General features: G+C 37.5%; 1 protein-coding gene across 1 annotated transcript in view; it reads right to left on the reverse strand.

Annotated features, from left to right (window-relative positions):
* LRRC72 (leucine rich repeat containing 72) overlaps positions 1-24,705 on the reverse strand; it is a 30,138-nt gene that overhangs the window by 609 nt on the left and 4,824 nt on the right. The window contains exons 2-8 of the mRNA XM_028156206.2: positions 24,565-24,638; positions 20,136-20,205; positions 13,170-13,251; positions 11,803-11,913; positions 4,906-4,995; positions 3,707-3,859; positions 498-525 (exon numbers count right to left, since the gene is read on the reverse strand). Of these exons, the coding sequence (XP_028012007.1) occupies positions 498-525; positions 3,707-3,859; positions 4,906-4,995; positions 11,803-11,913; positions 13,170-13,251; positions 20,136-20,205; positions 24,565-24,638 (608 nt within the window). The remainder of the gene's footprint in view (positions 1-497; positions 526-3,706; positions 3,860-4,905; positions 4,996-11,802; positions 11,914-13,169; positions 13,252-20,135; positions 20,206-24,564; positions 24,639-24,705) is intronic.

A 24,705-nucleotide genomic window follows, 5' to 3' on the forward strand; every position in this document is an offset into this window, starting at 1 on the left:
GATAATATTTTTCAACACTGAATCAAAACAAAATTCCCAAGTTAAAATTAAAAGAGTAATGGTTTTTAAATTCATCAATATTCATGAATTTGAAATATTTTTCATAGTTTAATGAAGTATTTGCTTTTGAAAATGTAAATTCCAGTGAATATAAAATATTAGTAATTGCTGTCATTGGGAATATTTAGGGGAACAGTAAACAAGAAAGATAAAGGCTCTCATCTGTAATAGCTAATAATTATTAAGTTTTATTTTTTACAAATCCAATCACATTTTCATTTATTTTAGGTTATAAAAATAATATTAAAGTGTAAATATGTCAAATATGAATACATAGGTTGAACTCATCACAGAAAGATAGCATTTTTTTTCTATTGAAGAGATAGTCATTTTTATTAACGCATTAAAATCTATTTTGGGAAGTGGGAGTAATTTAGGGGGTAACAGAATTATGAAATAAATAATCCAATAATGAAGTTAAAGTTAAAATCACTTACTTGTCTACATTATTCCCAAGTACAAAACCTAAAAAAATAATTTCTAAATTAGTATCTTTCAAATGTTTACTTAGCATTTTAAAACAATTGAGCAATGCTGTAAAGAAAAAGTCAAGAGCTTAGGTCTCTAGTTTTCAAGCAAGCATTTCAATGAATAATCCAATCCATCAAAAAAACCTTCATACCAAACCCTACAATGAAACTTTCTCTTAGATATAGTGCCTTAGGTTTGTCTTAGGTTTTGAGGCAGATTTTTAAATGCAATATACATCTCAAAACTCTGAGGACAGAATGCTTAATCAATTTAATTAACAATAAGAATCCAAGTGGGAATTTTTATAATTGAGATACTGAGTCTTATGTACAGAAACTGATCCTTTTTTTTCTTTTTTTAGATAGTCACATGCATTTACAAGTGGAATAATAGACCAAATGAGGAGAAATATTTAGGGCAGTTTAAACCATTTGGATTCTTGGCATTAACTTCAAAGAAATGGAATAAACAAATCCTAGATCACAAGACTCTCCATCTTCCCTAGCTCTGGCGCTCAAAGGCTAGTCCTCAAAGCTTGGCCTTCTTCTGGTATCTTGCAGAGACTGTCATTGCGTTGTTTATTCCTCTTCAGAAGACCTAGCGCCAGGCTAGAGATGGAATGTAGCAGCACCTGTTAGGCCACCAAAGCCCACAGTGCGAGCTCTTGCCAGTCCATAAGCAGCAGGGAGTACGCCGCCTCGGCCTTCAGAGCGGAGCTGATGGCATCCTTCCCTTCACAAGTGCTGACTCAAGTCTCCCACAGATCAGAAAGCTGAAGCAAATTATTGTCCAAAATACAGCTTTGACTAGCAGCGATGGTGCTCGAACCTAGGCGAATCTGACCTCAAAACTCGTGCTCTTGCCTCTACACTTGTTGTTCTCTAACTGGAGAATGCACAGATCACGTGAAAGGCTAAAGCACAGCTTCCTGGGTCCCACCCTTGAGTAATTTCTAATGTAGTAGCTCTCATTTGGGGCAAGAATTAGCATTTGTAACCAATAGTTGTTAAGTGCGGCCGCTGCTGCTGGTGGTGGTGGTGGTGGTGGTTTGGGGACCACACTTGGAGAACCACTGCTCTACACTATATTCTTCTGCATCCAGAACATATCCTCCAGGCATTCCTTCTATTCTATGGGACATGCAGGGATGAAGCAACAAGTTAAATGAAACTTGGGGGAAACAATCATGCAAATTCTACATTGTTATAACTGGCCCGGTCTCTTAGAAAAGTCGTGGAAACAATTTTGGAATCAATTCTAAATTAAAAGAGATTAAAGGGCCATAACAGCCAACTGTAATGATGAATCTTGACTGAATTCTGGTTTGAAAAAGCAGCTATGGAAGCCATCTTGGAACTAGGAAGATTTGAATATGGATTACATATTCAATAATATAAATGTCACTTTTCTTAGGTGTGATAATGGCATTGTGGCACTATAGGAGAATGTTATTTTAAAATTTATAGGCCAAATTAGGAGTGAAATGTCATAATGTCTGCGACTGAAGTATTTAAATGATTCAACGATACTTTTATTTTTCCAGTTTACATAAGGCAAAGTATAAATGGAGGGTGGTGAATATGGCAGAATATTACTATTGAATATACATGGGCATATACAGGTGTTTAACATTCTTTCAATTTTGTCTATATTAGAAAAATATCACAATAGTTAAGGGAAAAGTCCCAATTTTGCCCTTATTTTTCTTCTTATTTTCTTGCTCTGTTTTAAATAATAATTTAGCTGGTTGTAAAATTCTTGGCTGACTATTACTTTTTCTTAGCATTTTAAAGGTATTAGATCACTATTTTCTGACTTCCATAATTGCAGTTGGGAAGCTTGTTGTGAATCTACAAATTATTCTTTTGTAGGTAAATTTACATTTCCTCTCTATTTTAAGATAATTTTGCCTTTGATGTGGATTTTTGTTATTAGTCGTTTATGTCTTTGGAATAATTTTGTCTGATGAATCTAAGGATTTATAGCATTTATCAAATTTGGAAAATTCTCAGCCATTATTACTTCAAACATTATCTTCTGCCCAATTTCTCTATTTTTTTGTCCCTTCAGGATTATTAAACTTATATTGAACCTTATCTTTCTAATATTTGCTTATCTCAACAGCTAATTTTCTATATCTTTCTCTCAGCTGCGTTCTGGGTAATTTCTTCAAAACTCTTTTCCAATTTCATATTTTCCCCTTTGTTTTTAGAAACTCTGTTCTAGAATGTATTTTCATTTTCAAATGTATGCTTGCAAAGTGTCATGAGGAAAAGGCTTTTGTCTTTGTATCTTTTTAAATCCCTCTTATGGTGCAGCAGCCACCTTATAACCATAAAGCACACTACACTTTTTTTTTTTTTTTTTTAATATATTTTATTGATTTTTTTACAGAGAGGAAGGGAGAGGGATAGAGAGCTAGAAACGTGATGATAGAGAAACATCGACCAGCTGCCTCCTGCACAACCCCCACCGGGGATGTGCCCGCAACCGATGTACATGCCCTTGACCGGAATCAACCTGGGACCTTTCAGTCCGCAGGCGACGCTCTATCCACTGAGCCAAACCGGTTTCGGCGATAGTTACATTCTTGAACACTAATGACGTCAATGAACTTTACACTAACCTAGAACCCTACCTTTGTACTTCTTTACTATGTGAGAAACATAAACCTCTATTTGTGTAAATCACTGTAGTTGAATTTCTGTTACATACAAGAAATTAATTCCAATTAATAAAACATCAGAATATATTCAACTTATACTTGCATATAATAACCAAAATATTAACTGCTTATTTCTGGATGGAGAAATTATGGATGATCTTTATTTCTCCTGAATATATTTTCTATATTATCAAAAACTTATAGCCTTAATTGGTGAAACTGTCTAGTGATAGTGGTATAACAACCGTAGTTTACTAACTGATCCCTTTATACTGTGCTAGATACTGGGGTAAGGAATTCAGTGTAATATCTCATTATTATTATATCATCTCATTTAATATAATATATATAAATGAAGATAAGAATTGCATATCCCTTTAATTTGACTAAATTAAAAATATTTGTTTCACTGTGTTGGTACTTAACTTATTATAAATTACAGTTATTATTATTATCAAATTACCCAAAAGTTGGAGAAATTATAATTTCTTTTTTTTTTTTGCAAAATACCTTTAGGTACCGTGTTGGCTTGTTTTCGCTTAAAAGGTGACCTAGGATTCCATGAGGCATCTGCTTTTCCTCTGAATGCGATTGATTGAACAATATGAGCCTTTTTATGGTTAAAAATGGTAATCATTGATCTTCTTTCTTTTTCTGTAACTTCTGATAAATGCAAAAGGTAATGTTATTGCATAGCATTAAAAATAGTTATGCAGAGTAATTCAAAACATATTTGAACACCTTAAAAAAGATAGGGTGTCTCCCAAAAATCGTATACACACATTTTGAATAATTATAAAGGCAGTGTTTATTAAAACACATTTCATTTTCAAAATTGAGCTAACAACTGTTAAAGTATACATTTTTTGGGGGACACCCTGTGTTTTTATCTGAATTATTATAAGTGAACATCCTGTCAAAACTAATTTGTGAAGGGCTATCAGTCATCGCCATAATCTTACAAGTGCCCAATATATGCCCCTCAGGTCACAGGCATGACCAACCCTAATGTCTCCCAGGCCCTTTCTAACACATCACCATGGATGACTGACATCACAACTCTGATACATCCCTCCTTTCCTCCGGGCTGTGGGAAGAGAAGGCATAAACATAAGGTTTTGATAAATCCTCATTAAGAAGGTGCTCAGTAATGAAGAATGTTCAAACCTAGAGACAGAAAGGTGAGTACACAGATTGATAAAGCAGGCCTCTAAGAATGTATAACTTAATGCACTGACCATTTTTGTAGCTTATATGAATCAGACATACTGGTTTATCTCCAATGCCTAAAGCTATATTCATAAAGAAGTTATCATTGATAATATGCATTTTAATATATATGTTTACAGAATTTCAAAGTACATGATTTTCAGAACTTAAATAGACCTTAAGAGATTTAGTCCAGTTCTCTCATTTTTGAAATAAGAAATTAAGGTACCAGTGGGTAAGTGATTTGGCATTCAACACACTAGTGTCCAACGCAGAATTCAGACACCTGTCCTCACACTCAATGAGATGACCTTTCCAAGACAGTGGTCAAGAGGCATACATTCCTGAAGTAGGGCAGGTTTCATAGAGCAAACCTTTCAATAAAAATCTTAAAACTTTCATTCACACAGAAATTTATTTTCAAACATATTCAACATTTTTAAACCACTGAATTATGACTGCCTCTCAAATATTTCTCTGCAAGAAAAAGGCGTCCTTACGATTTCGGTCAAGCAACTCTACTCCTGGAAGGTGGTAGATGATATATAAACGATACAGGTTATATTGGCAAAAAGGGTTCTGGTAGAGACCTGCAAAGATGTCAGATTTCAAAATTAGTTTCATTCATCACTTGATGAAATATGGACAGTCACAGGATGCATAGAAAACATAAGGATATGTTGAGCTCTGCTTCAGAGACCAAACCAACATCCTCAGCAAAACCTTCCTTATTCAGAGGAGCACTTACTTTTCCTACCTGTTCAATTCATTCATTCAACAAATATTTTGAGTGCTTACTGTCTGTGAGAAACTGTGCTAAATGCAGGGGACATATCGTTGACCGAAATCTACCACACGTGAGAACACTTTTAACACATCCTTAAGCTAATTAGTCAGGAAGAACTGGCTATCAGGGGTCTTAATGCTGCTCTTTATCCAAGTATTTGTTCACTTGATTCTCTTCTTCCAGCCTCAAAAGTCACAGGGATGCCTGTGTAGAGATGGGCAGAGATGCTGGGCACTGTTCTAACAGTTTCTAACAGTTTCATAACCATTGCACATAGTTCAGAATATGAAATGCCAGTAGCAGCTTCAGATCTCAGCAGGAGCAGAGATGAGCAGGTGTGGGTGTTGCATCGTGTCTACCCCTGGCCAGGTGCGGGGGGCTCAGATGCCCTGTGCACAGATGCTGGGACACCTCATGCGCCATGCCGGCTAGTATAGTGGCAGGGCGTGGGAGGCATGTGGGTGTAGAAGAGTTCCTGGCACTTCGGACGTCACATTCCTTAGGCATCAGCATTTGGAACATTTAAAAAAAAACTTCAACTAGGAAGTTGTGAAGGTTTTATTTTCATGGGAAAGGTAAAGTATTTTCCCTATTCTTATTTAGATAGTATTAAACAGGGTTTTCAATACAATGTAAAATAAAACTTTTATGACTTCCAGTTGGATATCTAGAGCTATTGGATTCTGCCTACAAGCAATTTCAAAAAAATAAAATAAAATACTGTACTTCTGGAAAATACATCTAGGGAGGACCACTAGATGGCAGCAGCAGAAAGAGCTCCAGTTAGTGTACAACTATACTCCCAACAATGAGGCTCTTTCAATGTACATATTAAATTAAGCAGTACTGCTGTAGCATTTGACTATCTATAAAATACAAGCAGGCTTGATAAAAATCATGAAAATATTAAGCATTAGAAATCCACAAAAACTGACTAACACTTATAAAGAACATTTTGCAACCTAAAGATGGGAGGGCATGCTTAAAACACAATAAACTATTTAGATAAAAACGGAAAAAGTAAATCATCTGGACATTGTCTCGGTAGTTAATCAAATGTTCTAATATTTGTTGTACAAATACAAACTTTTATGGCTAATAAAATCATTACATTTAGCTATTCCCTGGGGAAAACATGAGTTTTAGAAGGATTTAAAGTGGGCAATGAAAGACACCTGGTGCATCATAAACAAAGGTTTTAAGTCTGAGGAAAGGCATAAAAGACAATGTAGAATGACAAAAACATTTCAAAGAAAGGAAATATGTATGTATTGGGAGTTAATGAGAGGAAAAAATGAAATGGATATTTTTCAAGATTTCTTAAGTGAGGGCAAAACTGGCTTGAATTTTAACCTTAAAAGAGAAGGAATTTAAAGTAGTAACAAATAATTATAACTACAGGACAGAGAATAGAATGTGTGTATATTACACAAGTAATAAGGACAGATTTAAAAAGATCCCCTGGGATCATGTATTGTACTTTGAGCCAGAAAGAGAATAGAAAAGGACACCCTTTAAAGATATAAAAGCAAAACACAATTGTTTTTAATGAGGGTTTAGGAGGGAGAAAAAGTCACATATTTTTTAGTGCAAAAGTCTGCTCTGGTTCCTATCTTGGAGAATCACATCTGACACCTTGTAACCCTCTCATTCATTATAGCAGCTGAGAGCAGAATTGGCCTTTGCATATGATGTTAATGGAAGATGTACCAACATCTTCCAGTGACATTACTTCCGTATACCTTGCATATATTCTTTTCCCTCTGAGCACATTACTCTATCATCTTTTTTATTTTATTTTAAAAATATATTTTGTTATTGATTTCAGAGAAGAAGGGAGAAGGAGAGAGAGAAACATCAATGATGACAGAGATTCATTGATCAGCTGACTCCTGCATGCCCCCTACTGGGGATCCAGGTGGCAACCTGGGCATGTTCTCCAACCATTGAGCCACAGTGGCTTGACTACCATTTCATTTCTTTTCTTGGCTTTGTCTCCTAGTGCTTAGTTAAGTAACATCTTTATGTAAACATGAAGAAAAAAACCCCCACTTCTGGCTTCAGATTTGGATTTACTGCCATTACATTAGTTTAAGAAAATGTCTTCAATACTCAAAATTCGATGTGCTTATTGTGGTTCAACATTCATCTCATCATAAAATAAAAGCTAAGTGACAGTAAGTCTGAAAACTCTGCTACTAAGCCCAAGCTCTGCTTGAATTAACTTTAAAAAATAAATAAAATTAAATAATTTGAAAGGCATTTCATCTTTATTCTTCTTCACTTTTTCCCTAGCTCTTCAATTTTAGAAGGAAGCAATCTTATTTTTAAGTCTTTTTTTTTTCTCCTTCTACACTTTTAAGCATTTCACATTTTGGATTTATGAGTTTTGGATTGATGTTACTAAAATTACCATAGATTAAGTTTCTAAGATATGAAACTGGTTTCCTGTGTCTGAAAGTTCCGAAAGCCTTCCGTGATGTATGGGGTACATTCTTTTAGAAAGTATGAAGCAAAATTGCTTACACTTTCACTTTCAATAGGTTAATACTAGTTAATCCGCCTTCCCTCTAGGCTACGTATAGAGTACACCTCAGTGGCGCCAGCACTGTCTTGCTTATCTTAATTTGGGATTCTGAGTCTAAGCAATTTACATTCACACAATATATCAAAATGTCTCTACTACCTTACTGCACACACTTGAGTTACTTGAGTCACATGTGTGAATCTACTTATTATTGAAACAGAAGAGAAAAAAAAATAGTTGTCTAATTAATTGGCTTCAGTTAATGTGTTTAAACTTTTAAAGCAAAATTTAAAATCATAATTTAAATGAACCCAAATGTTTTTAAGACCACCTTTGAAGGAAGTTGATGTAATTAATAATGTACCAACATATCCGTTTTGACACATGGGGAGAATGATAGAGAGAAGCTTAAAGCAGTTGTATTGTGTGCCTGTACAGAACAGCCGTGGAGTAAGTTCAGATGCCAGTGATCAGACACCAAGATTTTAAGGTTCTGGCTCAAGGTTACTTAGCCAGAACCTTAAAGGTCATCAGCTCCATGATTATCACCATCGTATTTTAACTCAACGCTGTGGCCACTGAATACCGCTAAAGCAGGATCTGAACAGAGTGGAGGGGTCAGGATATTCTCTTCTTCAGGACATACAGCAGTGGAAAACCCAGCTGGCTCTTATTGTTGGGGGACTGTCCTGTTTGGTTATTGGAGGGGTGGGCCTACCTTGAAGGACATTTCAGGTAAAGAGGTCTAAATGAAGAGACCTCTGAGATCGCAGTCCCACCCTGATCTCTGAGTACCCCTCCTCATGCCCTGGGTGTATGCCATCACCAGTGGACCGGGGCCCAATGAGGGGAGGTAGAAAACGTTCAAGAACAGAACCTGTGGAAAATGAAGACCCTCCGTTGAAAAGGGCACTCTCTGTTTTCAATGGTGAATCCTTAGAGCTCTGCTAAGAAGCAAGTCTTAAATATTATGCAATGTTGGCTTCTAAGTGTCCTCTCCAGTAGTGAAGCTAATGAAACAGAGACATTGGAGAGAAATGCGGAGACTGAAAGTTTAAGAGCACAAAAGTGTAAGGACTTTGTTGCTGTTGGTGTTTTGTTCCGTCTGTGCTGGGAGGAAGGCAGGGGCCTGAAAGTTAGTGAGTGTCATCGGCCAGGAAGTGTGTCCTTGACACAGGCAGAGCCTGCTGGAGAAGGAGCGTGGAGGTGGGGAGGGAAGAGGAAAATGGAGCTGGGGAAGGAGGGCGGGGAAAGGTAGACCGCCTGGAGAGAAGAGGTGGGGCCCTCCTGACTTAGCTAGGAAGTCAGGAATCCAGTTTCCAGGACCTCACACTCTGCTGCTGGTTTCAGGCCTCCCTGAAGCTCCCAGGCGCGGGTCTCCTGGGCCATCTCTTGGCAATTCTCCTCAGAAATGCCAGTGGAGGGTGCATGCTGAAATGGATTAGAGGTTTACCTCCAGGCAATCTTCTCACCCTCTGAGGAACTTGCACTTGAAGTGGAATAATAACAACACTTTAGCATTTTATATGGTTTTACAACTTGAAAAGACAAAAATTTTAAACATTTCAAAATACATGAACTTCTCATAGTTAATGAGCTGAATCTAATCTGTGATCGCAAATGAGGTTCATAGAAACTTAATCTGAGGACATTACTGCACAAATATAATTAGCAGTTTAGTAAATGCAAACATTTTTTCCCCATATAATTTCTTGAATGAAAATGGGGCAAATGTTCAAAATGTGCATACTTGTTACCAAGAGTTTTTAAAAAATGCTTTTTATTTGTTAATTGGGCACAGCATTTTCTCCATTTTAAAATATGATTCCACTATAAAATTCTCAGTTGGAATGATTATAGCTCTAGAACTTGAATTCCATCGCTATGATTTTGAGTAGAGGTCTCTTAAACTGTTGTGATAGGTAATGATATGGACGTTATATTACCAGGTTGAGAAAAAGCCCTCCTTCACCACACTCAGGGCCGACACAGTTCAGTGTTCAAACAGACAAGCGGGCCCGGGGCTGGTGGAGGCCCCTCATTCCTGGGGCCGGCACACCATCCTGTTGACTATGACCAGGGAAACCTTGATTGCTAACCTCCAAATTTTGTATTGTAAAATAAATTTGCTTAAACTGAGTTCTTACCTTGAGCAAATTATCCAATTAGTTTTGAATCAAGCCCTTTCAACTCCAAGAAATACTTAGCCTGAGAGTTATAAAACTGCAAGTTCCATAAAGGTCCAGACAAGGTCTTTCCTGTTCACTTTTGTGTCCCCATCTAGCAGAGTGCCACATTGTGATACATGATAAATATTTGTTGAATTATCACTTAACAAATGAATAAGTGATAAATATTTATTGAATGAATGAATGAATGAATAATAATGGGGAAAAACGAGGCATAATTATAAGTTGCAGCATTTCTTGGTAGTTTGTTTAAAGCTACTAAAGTGGTAAAAATACAAGGCTCAGAGCTTTAAACAAACTACTAAGGATTTCTGTGAAGATTTCAATCAGAATATTCTAAGAAAGCATTTTCTCAACAGGAAAGACTTTCAATATGTTATTATAATTATTATTATTTAAAATGTCAGTTATATTTTTAATTTATTTACTATTCAGCAGAATTTCTAGATTGGGCATCTTAACTCATTATCTAATTAACAAATCCACAATAAAGCAATTTTTGTTTTTGTTGCTACTTCAAAATAACATTAATGTCAAAAAAATGCTTTTAAAAAAAGTAGCTTTTACAGAAATAGCTGAGTAGTTGAAGCAATCCTGAGAAGTAGCTATTAGCCCATTTTACAGAAAAGTGAAGGTAAGTGAGAATTCAGGGTCTAGCATAACCAGTCTTTTAAATACAAAAGCATTTGTTCAGCACCGAAGGGCCAGATAATTCAAACATGCAAGCAAATTCTGAGTCTTTCCCAGACCTTCTCACATCACAAAAGCAAGCATGAAATTGCCATGAACTTGGTGTAATATTAACATTTGGGTTTAAAGAATTCACTTATAAGCACATGAATCATTTCTCCTAAATACAGTACATGTAACTGATTAACACTGAAAATATATGAAAACTTGAATCACTATTAATGTATTGATCTGATTAGAACCTCTACCATCAATATCAGTTTATACGTATTCAAAATACTATCTCAGACAATTTTGAGACATGAATACAAAATAAATAGGAGAAAAACAACATTCATTTCATGGCATTATTTTCAAAAGTTTCCAAACTCTAAAGTTTGAAAACTCATTAATTGTTCTGAGCGTCTTTTTCCTTAGTACATCTAGAACCATTTGGCCTGTATTGTGATTGTGTATGGGTTTATTTACCGTCCAATACTATAAGCTTATTGAGAGTAGGAACCGTGCATTATTTATTTTTCTAATCTATTTCAATACTTATGCTTCCTTCCAATACTGAGGCCATTTTCTTGCTGGGTGTGATTCAGTTTTCATGAATGAAGTTTGCTGTTCACCCAGTTAAAGCTTAAATAAAAATTTACTTTCGGGGTGTGTGTGCCAGCTTTATGAATATAATTCATCCACTTTAAGTATACATAATTTATGTTTTTTAGTATACTCACAGAGGTAGGCAACCATTACCACAGTCAACTTTAGAACATGTTCATCATCACAAAAAGAAACCCCACACCCCTAGTTCTTTAGCTGTCACTCCCCAGTCCCCTCATCCCCCTGCCCTGGAAAAACACTGATCTATTTTAAAATAGTTCCCTGTCAGTATTGCTTTCTTGATAGATGGGCATGTCATATGAATGGGATCATATAATATGTGCTGAAACTTACTTCTGAGCTAAAACCCAAACCACTGATTTAAATGTGTAAATCATCTTTTGTCACTTTCATTTGGCATGCCATATAACTCCACAAAAATTTTTTTTCTATCTATTGTTCTTTCCAAAACACACTTTTAAAAGGAAGAGATCTAGTCTTGTTTTCAGGAATATCTAAGTATTTTAGTTATTGATCTAATTTAAATAAGAAAATTAAAAAATGTCCTGTGGCTTACTATTTTAACTTATAGCCATATAAAAGTGCAAATTAATACTTAGGGTCTTCAGATTTAGCATTCCCTTTAATTCCTTCACTGTTGCATCGATGTTTGTTAACTCATTGTGGTGCAGCAGGAGTATATGCAACGAAGGCAAATAGTGCAGGCCTAAAAATAATTTTTACAAGATTTTAAATACTTTTAATGCCAATTAAACACAATAAAAGAATACATTACAGCTGGTAAAAGAAATAATTATTATCAATAATATTGTGAATTACCATTAAGAATAGAACAAAGAATTAGAATTCAATTAATTGAGTGTAATGTGGGAATGTAGAATCCATTTATTTTCAGTGTTATTGTTTTATAGCTTTTTTTTCTATAGTAATGATTTTTTTTTTGTTTTATTTTAGAAGGGTTATTTTTTTTAATTTACTTTTTTGTTTTGTTCTTTTTTGCCAATGTTACTTAGATTTATAATGCCAATCAAGGGAATACTCATTCAATTCAATATCTCTCCCCAAAGGTAAAGGGATTAGTCAAAGAACATATATGCATAACCCATGGACACAGACAACCTTGTGGTGATGGTCAGAGGGAAGCGGGGGAGTTGGGGCTGGATGGAGGGGGAACATGGGGGGAATGGGAACATCTATAATAGAGCCAACAACAAAAATAGAAAATTTGCATAACCCCCCCCCAAATATTTTCTTTACACCATACAGAACCAAATATTCATATCATTTTTGTTGATTCTAAATTTTAAAAATTTCCCACATTTTAACATAAGTAAAAGTGGGTTGTATCTTTGTGATAACCACGTCATACCTTAATTGGCAGACTTTTCTTTCTTCATGGGACATGGTAGATATTAAAATTTGACATTTTGATTCTATTATATATAATATTAAAGAAAAATGTTTTGTGTTGTACCTCTTCATATTTCATGAACATAGTACATCATTTACTCTTATACCTGGTTTGAAATTGTCAGTTTAGAGATTGTTGCACATATAAAGTTAATTCATAATGAAAGAATTTGACTGGTGAAAATTATAGCCAATAAAAACATTAAGACTATTTATAAAGTTGTTATATTTATAAATGCCCCCAAATATTGTTAAAATGTGTTTTCATGGTATCTAGTTTGTGTCTAACTGTGCAATAGAATGGCATAATTTCTGTTAAAAATATTCATTTACCTTTTGAATATCAAGACACAAGACAAGATTGCATTAAAACTGTAGTTAAAAGAACATTTCTTAAAATGAAATGTACATAATGTTAAAAAATAATAGATTCCATCATATATTTTCAACAGAATGTTAAAACAGATTTTTGCATGCCATTAGCAATGGCAAAGTTAAAAGTTATTACTTAATTGAAAATTCATTCAATCAATAGAGAAAATTTAGACATACCTTCAATTTCAATAATTGCATTGTTGTTTAGATACAATTCTGTCAGACAATAGTTTCTAGTTAGAAATGTTATTTCATGGAGCTGAAAATGAGAGTTAGAGAACAATTTACTTTCTACAATAATTTTATATACATATACATATAAAATTATAGTAAGACTAAAGGCCCAGTGCCTGGCTAGTGATCAGGGCCGATCGGAGCCTTCTGGCTGCCTTCCTTCATTCCACGCCGCCCCCTGGTGGTCAGCACATGTCATAGTGAGCAAATGAACTCCCATGAGGACACTTTGCATATTAGGCTTTTACCTATATAGATCATAGAAATTAGATGTTTGCTGTTATTTTTAATTATTTGTGACCTTTGGTCTGGGCTATGAATTTACATCTGGATTGTCTTTGAGGACAGTGTGGTAAAAAGGATGTTTTTAGAGAACTTAATATAAACCCCTCTTACCATATCTCAACCAAACTCCCTTGCATGGTTTCCAAAGCTTCTGTAAAAGGGCCTACCTAGACATTTTGCTCTAAAAACATTTTGCACACTTTCTGCCCCATACAGACTCCTTGGATCTGGAAAGTATAGATATTTGGAGTGCTGGTATTAAGGTAGTGCTATATTTTAAATGGGTTGGTAAGAGGAGACCTCAAAGAGGAAGTAATATTTGAACAAACTCTTTTTTAAAATATGTTTTTATTGATTTCAGAGAGAGGAGGGGAGAGGGAGAGAGGGATAGAAACATCAATGAGAGAGAATCATTGATTGGCTGCCTCCTGCTGGGATGGAGTCTGCTACCAGGCATATGCCCTGACTAGGAATTGAACCGTGACCTCAGTGCTCAACCACTGAGCCACACTGGCCGGGCTTGAACAAATTCTTGATGAAGGGGCATGTAAGAGGAGCACCTGGGGTCTAGCCAGTGCATAGGCCAGGGTGCCTGGTGTGGCTGGATCAGAGTGAGCCAGGAAGTGAAGTGAGGAATGAGGTCAGATGTCATCAGGGGTCTACTTGTGTGGGGCCTTGAGGGTTAGTGTAAGCAGTTGGCTGAAACTAACAGGAAATCATTGGAGGTTTGGAGCAGAGGAATGACATGTTTTGACTTAGGTTTCTATAGATCACTTTGTCTACTGAATTGGCTGATTCTCAGGGGCGGGCAATCTCTCCCTGAGGGGTATTTGTCAATGTCTAGAAATATTTAAAGTTGTCACTTCTGGGGGGAAGCCTTCTCGCATGTAGCAGGTAGAGGCCAGTGATGCTACTAAATATTAAAAAATGCACAGAACAGCCCCCACAATCAAGAATCATCCAGTTCAAAAAGTCAGTGGCACCAAGGTTAAAACCTAGGAGCAAAGAACTATAGATCAGTGATTAAACAACATGATAAAATTCTGAAAAATTCTATAATCATGTGGTATTTAAAAGGGTCTATTACTGTATATTTGAAAAATGAAATTACATTATTTCCTAAATTTACATAAAACTAACTATTAGTCGGGGAGAACTTTAACAATATACACAATTACATAGGAGGGAAAAAAATTGCAATACATTTCCAAGATTCCTAAAATTATTTTCATGGTTTTCCTATCCAGTTAATTAAAAAAAGTTCATGTGTAGCTTGGTTTTAAGTATGTACAATACTTAAAAATACAATCTATACTTTAAAAATATATTACAACTATTTAATTCAGTATAAACAGACTTTTATTCTCATGTTTTCCCCTCTTTATTCCATGTTACTAAAATTTTTGTATAAGCTCTTTTCCAAAAATAGGTTACATTCCTGATAAATCATTTTTAAGAATAACCAAATATATAGTGCACATATCTATGAATTTCACAACCGTGCATTGAGATCTTATTTAGGTTATTTACCTTGACTTACTTTTTTTGAGGAGGTTTTAAATATTTGGCAAAATATGATTCTTTTAACAAAGTTGACATGAGGGATATAATTAATGTTGCCCCGAGGTAACAGAAACACACAAGAACCCAAATTATATGGAATGCACGCTACTTTGTTTTATTTTTTTACAGGTCTTACACTCTACCATGGGATTCGTTGCTGCTCTAAATTGTTTTTTTGAAAAGGGAGGGTATGTACAAATAAATAATTAAAATATGTATACCCAAACCTGATTAAAGGAACCAACTAAAATTCACGATACAAAGCTCAGAAAGCTATCTGAAAATGAGTACTGCTATTGAAAGAATTCTTTGAAAATATTTAAAACAGCACATTAAAAATTAGTATTTCAATTTTAAAATTGTGGTTTACTAGTATTGAACACCAATAATCCTTCCTAAAACACATAAATTTCTTCTCACTAGCAAATTTTCAATATGTACTAAATGTCTGGGAGATGAGAAATGGCATATCATAAGCTCAGGATCTTTTTTAAGGCAATTTTGTTTACTTCAGTCTAGTCATTCTCTAGTCAGCTTGCGTGAAAAATGTTATTATAAATAAGTGTTTCAATTATTTTTCAGATAATGAAGTTTATAAACAATGAATTTGCTAGAAGACTCATCTTCATTTAAATTTAGTTTGTAAACTTTGTCAACTGGTTTTTGCTACCGGGAAGAAACTCAGATTCCATTTTGGACAGCTGCATGGTAAGGCATCATGCAGGTTTTTTTGTTTGCTTGCTTTTTTAATCAAAAGCTTATTCTAATCTGAGCCAAATGAAACTACCAAAGTACTGCTGGTTCTTCCAGAAATAGAAAAATACTAGCATTGTGCTAGCAATATTACAGGATTATTATTAAATAGCTGAAAAAATTTTTGAGGTAATGAGCCAGAACACAACTTAATTGCAGTATAAAAGACAAATAAATCACTTAGATCAATTGTCTGAGCAGACTCATATTCTTATAAAAAGTTGGAAGGGATAAACTGTGGACCGAAAATTGCCTCACTCAGGCCCGCTCGAAGATGGGCCATGGAAGGGCGTCTTGAGAAGGCCTGAGTGCAGCTGTCTCCCACTTATCAAACCAGGCGAGGTTAGAAAAATGTGACCCTTAAAGGGAGGAGGAGCAGAACTAGTGAATACCTGTGCGGTGTGAGGGGAAAACCAGCCCTCAGAGAGCATAATGAAGGAACCAGAGTTGCCTGAGCAAACCTAGGAAAGCTGGGGCATTGGAGGTCCTTAGGAACAACCTGTACCTATTTAGTTTGCTAGTCCAGGGTCAGACCTGAAGTGTTTATCATCCACTAGATACTAGGGGAGAAGTATTCACCCTTCTAGTATGCAGGGCTCCAAACAGAGCAGGCTACAGTCATTGCCTCCCAAGACACTGCTTTCTCTCATTCCACTCCACGCAGTTTGCGAATGCAGTGTCCTCACCAGCCACTCCCTCTGCACTTCCTGTTTTTATCACTAAAGCAGGTACCATCACATTTATTGTTATACTAGACCCGTGGTCGGCAAACTGCGGCTCGCGAGCCACATGCGGCTCTTTGGCCCCTTGAGTGTGGCTCTTCCACAAAATACCACGGCCTGGGCGAGTCTATTTTGAAGAAGTGGCGTTAGAAGAAGTTCAAGTTTAAAAAATTTGGCTCTCAAAAGAAATTTCAATCAATTGTACTGTTGATATTTGGCTCTGTTGACTAATGAGTTTGCCGACCACTGTACTAGAGGACCGGTGCATGAAATCGTGCACAGTATGGTCCCTAGGCCTAGCCTTTGATCAGGACCATCTTCCCCAGCTGCCAGCAGCCAGCCTCACCCCCCGCCACCACCCACCCAGGTTCCCAGTTTGCCATTGGGTGATGGGAGCCTGACAGCCAGGGGGAGGGACCAAGAGGTCGGCTGGTCCCACCTGCTCATGGCCCCACTCCTGCCGCAGGTCGGCCTCTGTGTGTGGGCTGACCAGCGGTGTGGGGGCCTTGGCCTGGCACCTCCCACATCCCCCGCCACCCACCCTGGATCCCCATTCACCATCCGGCGATTGGAGCCTGCTGGCTGGGGTGGGGGTGTGGTAGGGGGGGAGGGACCAAGAGGTGGTCAGTGCACCTCATAGTGACTGGTTGAGCGGTCGTTCTGGTTGTTCTGCCGTTATGGTCGCTGGGCTTTTATTATGTAGGATTCTATCAATGGCCTAATGCAAGTACAGAATAAGCTGTACCAGATAGGATGCTACTGGCTCCAAGTAACTCCTAAACACAACTCATAATGGTATGTAAATTAGAACATATATTTATGTCACACACCAAGAAGTCTAGAGCTTGTGAGAGCCTCAGTCTTAGTCTCTCAATGATTCTCTGGGCTCTGCTTTTGTCTCAATGTTGGATCCATTCTCAAGTTAGTAGGATGATTCCTGGCTTCATATCCAGGCAAGAAAATATCCAGAGGAAACAAAGGCCCTCTGAGGAAGTACTATCATAGCTAATATGCCCATTAGAGTTTTGGATCTTGAAAAAAATTTTAATTTTTCATGAAGTGTGGTAACTTAGCAACCAGTAAGTTATTGATCAATAAAACTCACAACAGCTTATTCACTTACCCACAACCAATTAAAACTTATTTTGCGTATTCTCTCCTTTCAAAGTGTTATGTGGGCTAAATAAGTATTTTTAAAAAAACATTTTCAATTGATTTTAGAGAGAGAGGAAGGGAGAGGGAGAGAGAGGTAGAAACATCAATGAGAGAGAAACATCAATCAGTTGCCTCCTGCACGCCCCCTGCTGGGGATGGAGTCTGTAACCTAGGCATGTCCCCTGACTGGGAGTTGAACCTGTGACCTCCTGGTGCACGAGTTAACTGATGGCAATTTTGGAAATAATATAGCTAGTTTGTTGAACATAAAAAATCAAGTACAAGAAATGAATACTGCCTATTGTTACATCCCTTCCCTGCAAATCCCCCTTTAAAAAACCAAAGAAAGTAAATTAGTTGACAGTATACACAGTCCCTTCCTATGTACATAACGTATCTGCCAGTCAACTGTCTGAACATTCAATGACTGGTTGGAAGTGGGATGGTGTCCACTATCAGAACGCAAAAAATAATATTACAAAACCCCTAATCACCTCTCTCTTTAGACCTATTGCCAACATCTGTACATGTTCTTTCCTTTAAAACTGAACACCACAAGGAGCACACATGAGAAACAAAGATTAGTCACTTTTGCCATGCCTTGTGATTTCCATCTTTTTCTCATCAGAGGTCGCCCACTGTGACCCAGGATAGTTTTTGGCAGAGTGCTATAAAGCGTTTTGAACTTGTATGTCCTTAAGTGCAAGTACTTTCCATTTCAGTCGTTAGCTGGCTGGGTCTCAAAGCTATTTGTGTTTGTTCTTCTAGAAATCATTTCAAGCTTATGAGACTTGTGCTTACACTTAATACTAGAAGCTCTTTCATTTTCCATTTAGTTGATTTTTAAAAAAGACTGGAAATGCAATGTGATATTGAAATACTTTCATAAACATGGCTGCTTCAAGCTTCAATGTGAGTCTGGACTACTGCTTGACAAGCACACTATTGCTGAAAACTTAAGAAACCTTTTTTTCTTCAGCTGGCATTTGAAAGTCTACATTCAAAATGCTAAGATGGTATAATGGATTTACAATGAGTAAAATAAAAGCTGCTGGGAACTCAAATTTTTGAAAGTTGAGAATAACCAACTTACTGACCAGGTAACTGTAATGATTGGGTCTGCATTTTGGTTCAGTTTTGCTTTTTGGCTTGGAAATGGCTTACAGCCCCCCAGGCTCCCACTGTGGGGAAGGTGGTGGCCTCCTAAATGCTAGCCTCTAAGAGAAGATATAGGGGCCACACCCAGTGACCTTGAAGGGTGTCCCTGCAGTTGGGGACACGATAGCTTAGTGCTTAGCACTTACTGAGGAGGCTAGATCAGCATGGGTAGCAACCGGGAGGTAACCCACCCCTTAGCCTCTGATAGCAGGACAAAGGTGTGTGAGCCCTGGGGATGGCATGGGAGAGGGTGGTAGGAATATTGATCTGGGGCACTTTACAAGAGATCCTGCCCAAGAGGGTGCTTTGTCGAGGCCAGGAAACATTCAGTTGTAAGTACCACTGGGATAGAGGCGAGGGGCGGTCAGAAGTGGCCGCAGAGAGGAATTACAGTTGGAGTAACCTAGTAGGGAAGCTCCTGAATAACCCATCAAGAGAAAAAGCTCACTTTTTTTTTTTTTTTTTTTAGTACCAGAGGGTGCAAATCAAATAACTTTCTCCCTTGCCTTTCCTCTACCTCCACATCTCCCCATTCCTAGAGATTCCATACCCAGCCTAGAGAAGATCGGGGTGAAGGTGAGAAGGAATGAAAACCCACCACACCTCCTTAGCTGATAAAGAAGGCCGGTGGCACTCTGCAATCAGGCTTAGCTGGATATGGGAGGGAAGGTGAGGGGATATCTCATTTATGAGTGAAGATCAAAAGTTGATTAATATATTCTCCTAGACATTCTTATTTCCAAACTGTGACTATAATTCAAATGAACTGTAAGATTTCTGCCCTAGCTGGTTTGGCTCAGTGGATAGAGCATCGGCCTGAGTATTGAAGGGTCCTAGGTTCGATTCTGGTCAAGGGCACATGCCTGGGTTGTGGGCTTGATCCCCATTGGGGGACGTGCGGGAGGCAGCCAATCGATGGTCTTCTCTCATCATTGATGTTTCTGTCTCTCTTTCCCTCTCCCTTCCTCTCTGAAATCAATAGAAATATATTTTAAAAAAAAGATTTCTGATGACATAGGAGAGGTGAGACAAGCCCTGGGACTGGAAGGAAGAGCCTCCTCTGAGCAGCTTTGACAGGACATGGAGACACAAGGAGTTGTGGTGTAAGATCAACTCGCAAACTGTGCTATTCATTATGCATACCTACATGCATATAAACTGTCTCACCTAAGTTTAAGTTAGGTATAGAAAATAATACTTTTAAAAATTAGCTCTATGAAAACATGATAGCAACTTAATTATAGAGACATTTAAAGATAAAATATAATGTTACCTTGTTATGATGTAGCCATAAATATTTTAATTTTCTAAACCTAGAAAGATCAATAACATCTGTCAGCTCCCTGAAAAAGAAAATAAAAGGTAAATATTAGCAATGATTAGTTCAGTTGTAGGTAAGGCAGGATATATAGTATGACTTTGGAGTAACTGAATAAACTTCTTTCTTTGTCCTTTCAAAATTGTTGGCACTTTGATGTTAATGTCCAAACTTTCATTTTTAATACTTCGTTCATTTGGATTAAGATTTTGTTAGTCAGTTAAAACAAATACTTAAAGGGGAGCATTTTATCACATTAGTAGAAATTTATACCTCATTACAATTTAACTTATTTGAATCTCAATTTAAAAAAAAAAAGATTTTACTGGGGAGAAGGGAGAGGGATAAGAGGGCAGAAGACACTGAACTCACAGGTAAATGTGGGAAATGCCATTAGCTCCTGCTTCAACAGTGTCTGCAGGCTTCTTGCTTTCGGTTTGTCCAGATCTTGGCCAGACTGGGTTTAAGATATGGAGATGGCAGTGCACCAAGAGACTGAGGCGGAGTAAAGCATTTTATTCTCCCTTTGTTGTTTATTGAATACTAGAGGCCCGATGCACGAAATGCGTGCAAGGGGCTCGGCACTTGCAGCCCCAGCTGCCTTGGTTGGCCCTCGCAGTCCCGGCTTTGTCTGGAAGGTTGTCCAGAAGGATGTCCGGAAGGTCGTTTGGCTGTTCAGTCTAATTAGCATATTAGCTCTTTATAATATAGGATGAGGTCATTGCCCATCCTTCTTGAACTGGGCCTTGTTGCTGGTGCAGCTCACTCAGCTAAGGGACAGCCATGGGTGTGGATGGGGAGCTGTCAGCAAAGAGGGCAAAGCCTCTGAGTGATGGCTGTGGGCTGGGGTATTCGGATGTCTTCTGTTTCTCAGGGCAGAAATTGTGGGCCCAGGCTGAGTATGCATACACACATGTCTCTATTTATCACACATGTATGGAGCACACCCTGTGTGCCAGGCACTTTTCTAAGCAATTTAAAAATATTAACGTTAACTAATATTACCTACATTAACTCATGTGGCAACATACTTTCACATTTATATTTTTTTAACCTTGTGACACTGAGCGACTAATTATTTTCCTAATTTTTTAAGCAAATATATTTCTTAAATCATGCAAACATTTCTAAACAAGAGAAGCCCCTCTCATCAAATTTTTATATTGAAAACTTTCAAATATAAGAAAAGGGGAAGGAATAACATAATGAATGCTTTTATAGCACTTACAGTTTTTAATGTTTTGCCACTCATTCTCTCTTTCCTATATAATATATCTACTTATTGGTTGATTATTTTCTGGGGGAATCACTTGAAAATAAATTGCAGACTTATTATTGCAGGGCTCTCACTCCTAAATTCTTCATGCACATCCCTTAAATAGGGACATTCTCCTGTATAACCACAACACCATTATCACACCTAAGAAAATGAAATTGAATTCATTAATATCATCTAATATACTGTTCATATTCAAACTGTCCCTGTTGCCTCCTATATTTTATAGTTTGTTTAAATCCATAATCCTATCAACAGTCATGCATGACTTTTTCAGTTGGTATAATCCCTTAGCCTTAAATTTAGAACAGCCACTTTCCTTTTTTTCCCCTTGACATTGACTTTTTGAAGAGTCCAGAACAGCTGTATGATAGAATGTCTCACATTATTGATTTGCCTGATTACTTCCTCATGATTAAATCTAAGGTAGACCATTTTTCAGTAACAAAGGTGGTAATTACTGCATCACACTGGGAGACAAATGCTGCTGCTGGTCCCACTGTTGGTGAAGCTAAAAGGTCGGTCGCTGGGTTAAGCCTGTATCTGCCAGGTCTCTCCACTGTAAAAAGTACACATTTTATCATTGAAAAGTAATATGTGGGGCAAAACTCAGAGACTATGTGTATGTCTCATTACTTAATAACTATTTATTCAATGGGTTTAGCTTCTCTGGGTAACTTTTGCCTGAATCAGTAGATTTGGTATTATAAAATGCTGCCTTGTCATGCTCTCCTTTTTATATTTAGTAGCTGGTATTCTCTAAAGAACATCTGCCATAATATGTGTTCTCAGTGATTACTCCAGGAGTCATTGGTAAGATGCTTTCCAAGCGCAACAGAGACAGGCAAATAACCCAGTTTACTGGCGTCTGGACTGTGCAAGATTTTATTTTATTTTTGTACCCAGATGGGTTAAGTGGCAACCTAGTATTCTTAGGATAAAAAATGTGTTGTCCTTTAATTGAGAAGACCACTAATTACCCACTGTCAGAAGATAAATATTTCTAATTTTTTTCCTAATGCTTTAAATCTTTTCTTTTTGTTATCTACTTACCCGTTAGGTCAATAGTGTACAGTTGTTAAAATCATGAAAGGTCGAGGTGCCATCATTTGATCACATAAAATATTGATTGCTGTTGTGAAAGTAGCTAATCTATATAGAAAGGTTCAAAGCATGACCCTAAGTGTGTCAGAATTATCTACCATAACTGTCCCATAATAAAATATATATATTTAAAAATCTTAAATTGGCCAGTTATTTATTCCCTTGCTTCCAAGAGATTCAGGGCCACAGCAAAGATAAATATGTTTTCTCTGCACTAATAAATTAAAAATTATTTATATATAACAAAAGAAACATGTTTATTAATAAAGGATTTCCTTCTATTACCAGAGACAAAGTAATTAACTTCATTGATAAAGTAGAACATTTAAAAACAATTCTCACCCAAGGATATGTTTTTATTGATTTTAGAGAGAGAAGAAGGGAGAGAAAGAAAGAGAGAGAGGGGGGAGAGAGAAACATCGATTGATTGCCTCCTCTCTGTGCCCTGACCAGAAATTTAACCCACAACCTTTTTGGTGCACTGAACAATGCTCCAACCAACTGAGCCCCCCAGCCAGGGCAAAGTAGAACATTTTCTTTAAAGAGTAACTGAGTTCTACAAATTACATGTGAGTAGAAATATATTAAGCTTATTTTTTAAAAATACATACAAAGATTAAACAGCTTGAAGGGAAGAATAGGGACATCGTTATTAAAATGCAAACTGTGACTGCATAGGTGTCACTTGGCTAGTACACACTGTACTGTCAGAGTCCAATCCAATCCAGAACTTCTCCTTCCCCCTCCTCCTGGCTTCTATCTCAGGCATGGTGACTGCTCTGCAGAGCACAGTGACTTTTGCCATGTGCCACCTTGGGGAGTTGGAGTGGAATCAAAGAAGGTTATTATAAAAAGGAGAGGTTTTCCCACTTACCAATAAATTAGTATAGGGATTGTTAGGTAGGGGTTATTTTTATAGTATAGGGGTATAATGAGTTGTTGTTCTCTAGTAGTAGTAATAATATTAACTGTACTAATGCTCATTGAATGCTTACTAAGGCCCTCCCCACCTACTCATCCACCTAATCCTCACAACAACCCTGTGAAGCAGGTAGTATTGTTATAAGTATGCAGGTGATCAGGTAAAATATAGGATACCCAGTTTGTGAATTTCAGAGTAACAGCAAGTGCAGTTTGGGACATACTTATCCTAAAAATATATATTTATCTGTTTCTCTGAAATCTATATATATAAAAGCCTAAGTGACCGAACGACCAAACGACCGGTCTACTGGTCATTATGATGCACACTGACCACCAGGGGGCAGACGCTCAACACAGGAGTCAGTGCGCTCCCATAGCAGGAGCACTGCTCAGCTGACCCACCGGTCCCTGCGGCCCATCAGCCAGGTGGTAGCCACTCATTCCCTCAGTCGTCCTGCAGGTCCAATCTCCAGAGAATGTGCCAGGCATTGACGGAGCAGTGCTGCCACCCTGACACAGACAGCTCCGCTGGCCTCCTAGAAGTCGGCCTTGGGCACTGCTTCTCCTCCCTAGATGCTCTGCAAGGAAGAACTAATATAACGGCGGCCACCAGGTGGCTCCTGACAACCGGCACAAATGTCAGGGAATGTCAGCGGGATGGATCCCGGGCCGGCAAGGGTGTCCCACCATTTGCCCAGAGGGCTGATTGCATCTCGGACCTCCCCCTCCCTGGACCCCACCCGAGCATGAATTTGTGCACCGGGCCTCTAGTTCATATATAATTGTATATTCCATAGTTTTATTTGCTAAACCTGACAAAGATCACCCAGATGGAAGAGGCAGAACTGGGGTTTAAACTTAGTTTGGCTCCATAATCTTTGTTCTCAACCATTCCAATGTGCTGCCTCTCCAATAGATATTGTGACTCCAATAAGTGGTGAAGTAATTAGAGTGTGGTACTTTCCCAACCAGTCTTTGGCATGGGGGTGAGTTGGGGTGAGGGAGGACTGGAAAAGAACATTTGAATCTGTGAAACATTATAATCGATGCTTTTCTATTTTTTACCTAAAGTACACTTACTTTTGAGAAAGGAACAGCTCAAAGACATCAACATCCCTCTTGTGGCCACATATCTTTAGTTGATCTTCAATTGCCTGATAACATATAATTACTCTGTCAAGGCACATTCCACTGAGCAAAAATACGGAGACATTTGAAGTC

Source organism: Eptesicus fuscus, chromosome 14, assembly GCF_027574615.1.
Source record: "Eptesicus fuscus isolate TK198812 chromosome 14, DD_ASM_mEF_20220401, whole genome shotgun sequence".
Taxonomy (NCBI): domain Eukaryota; kingdom Metazoa; phylum Chordata; class Mammalia; order Chiroptera; family Vespertilionidae; genus Eptesicus; species Eptesicus fuscus.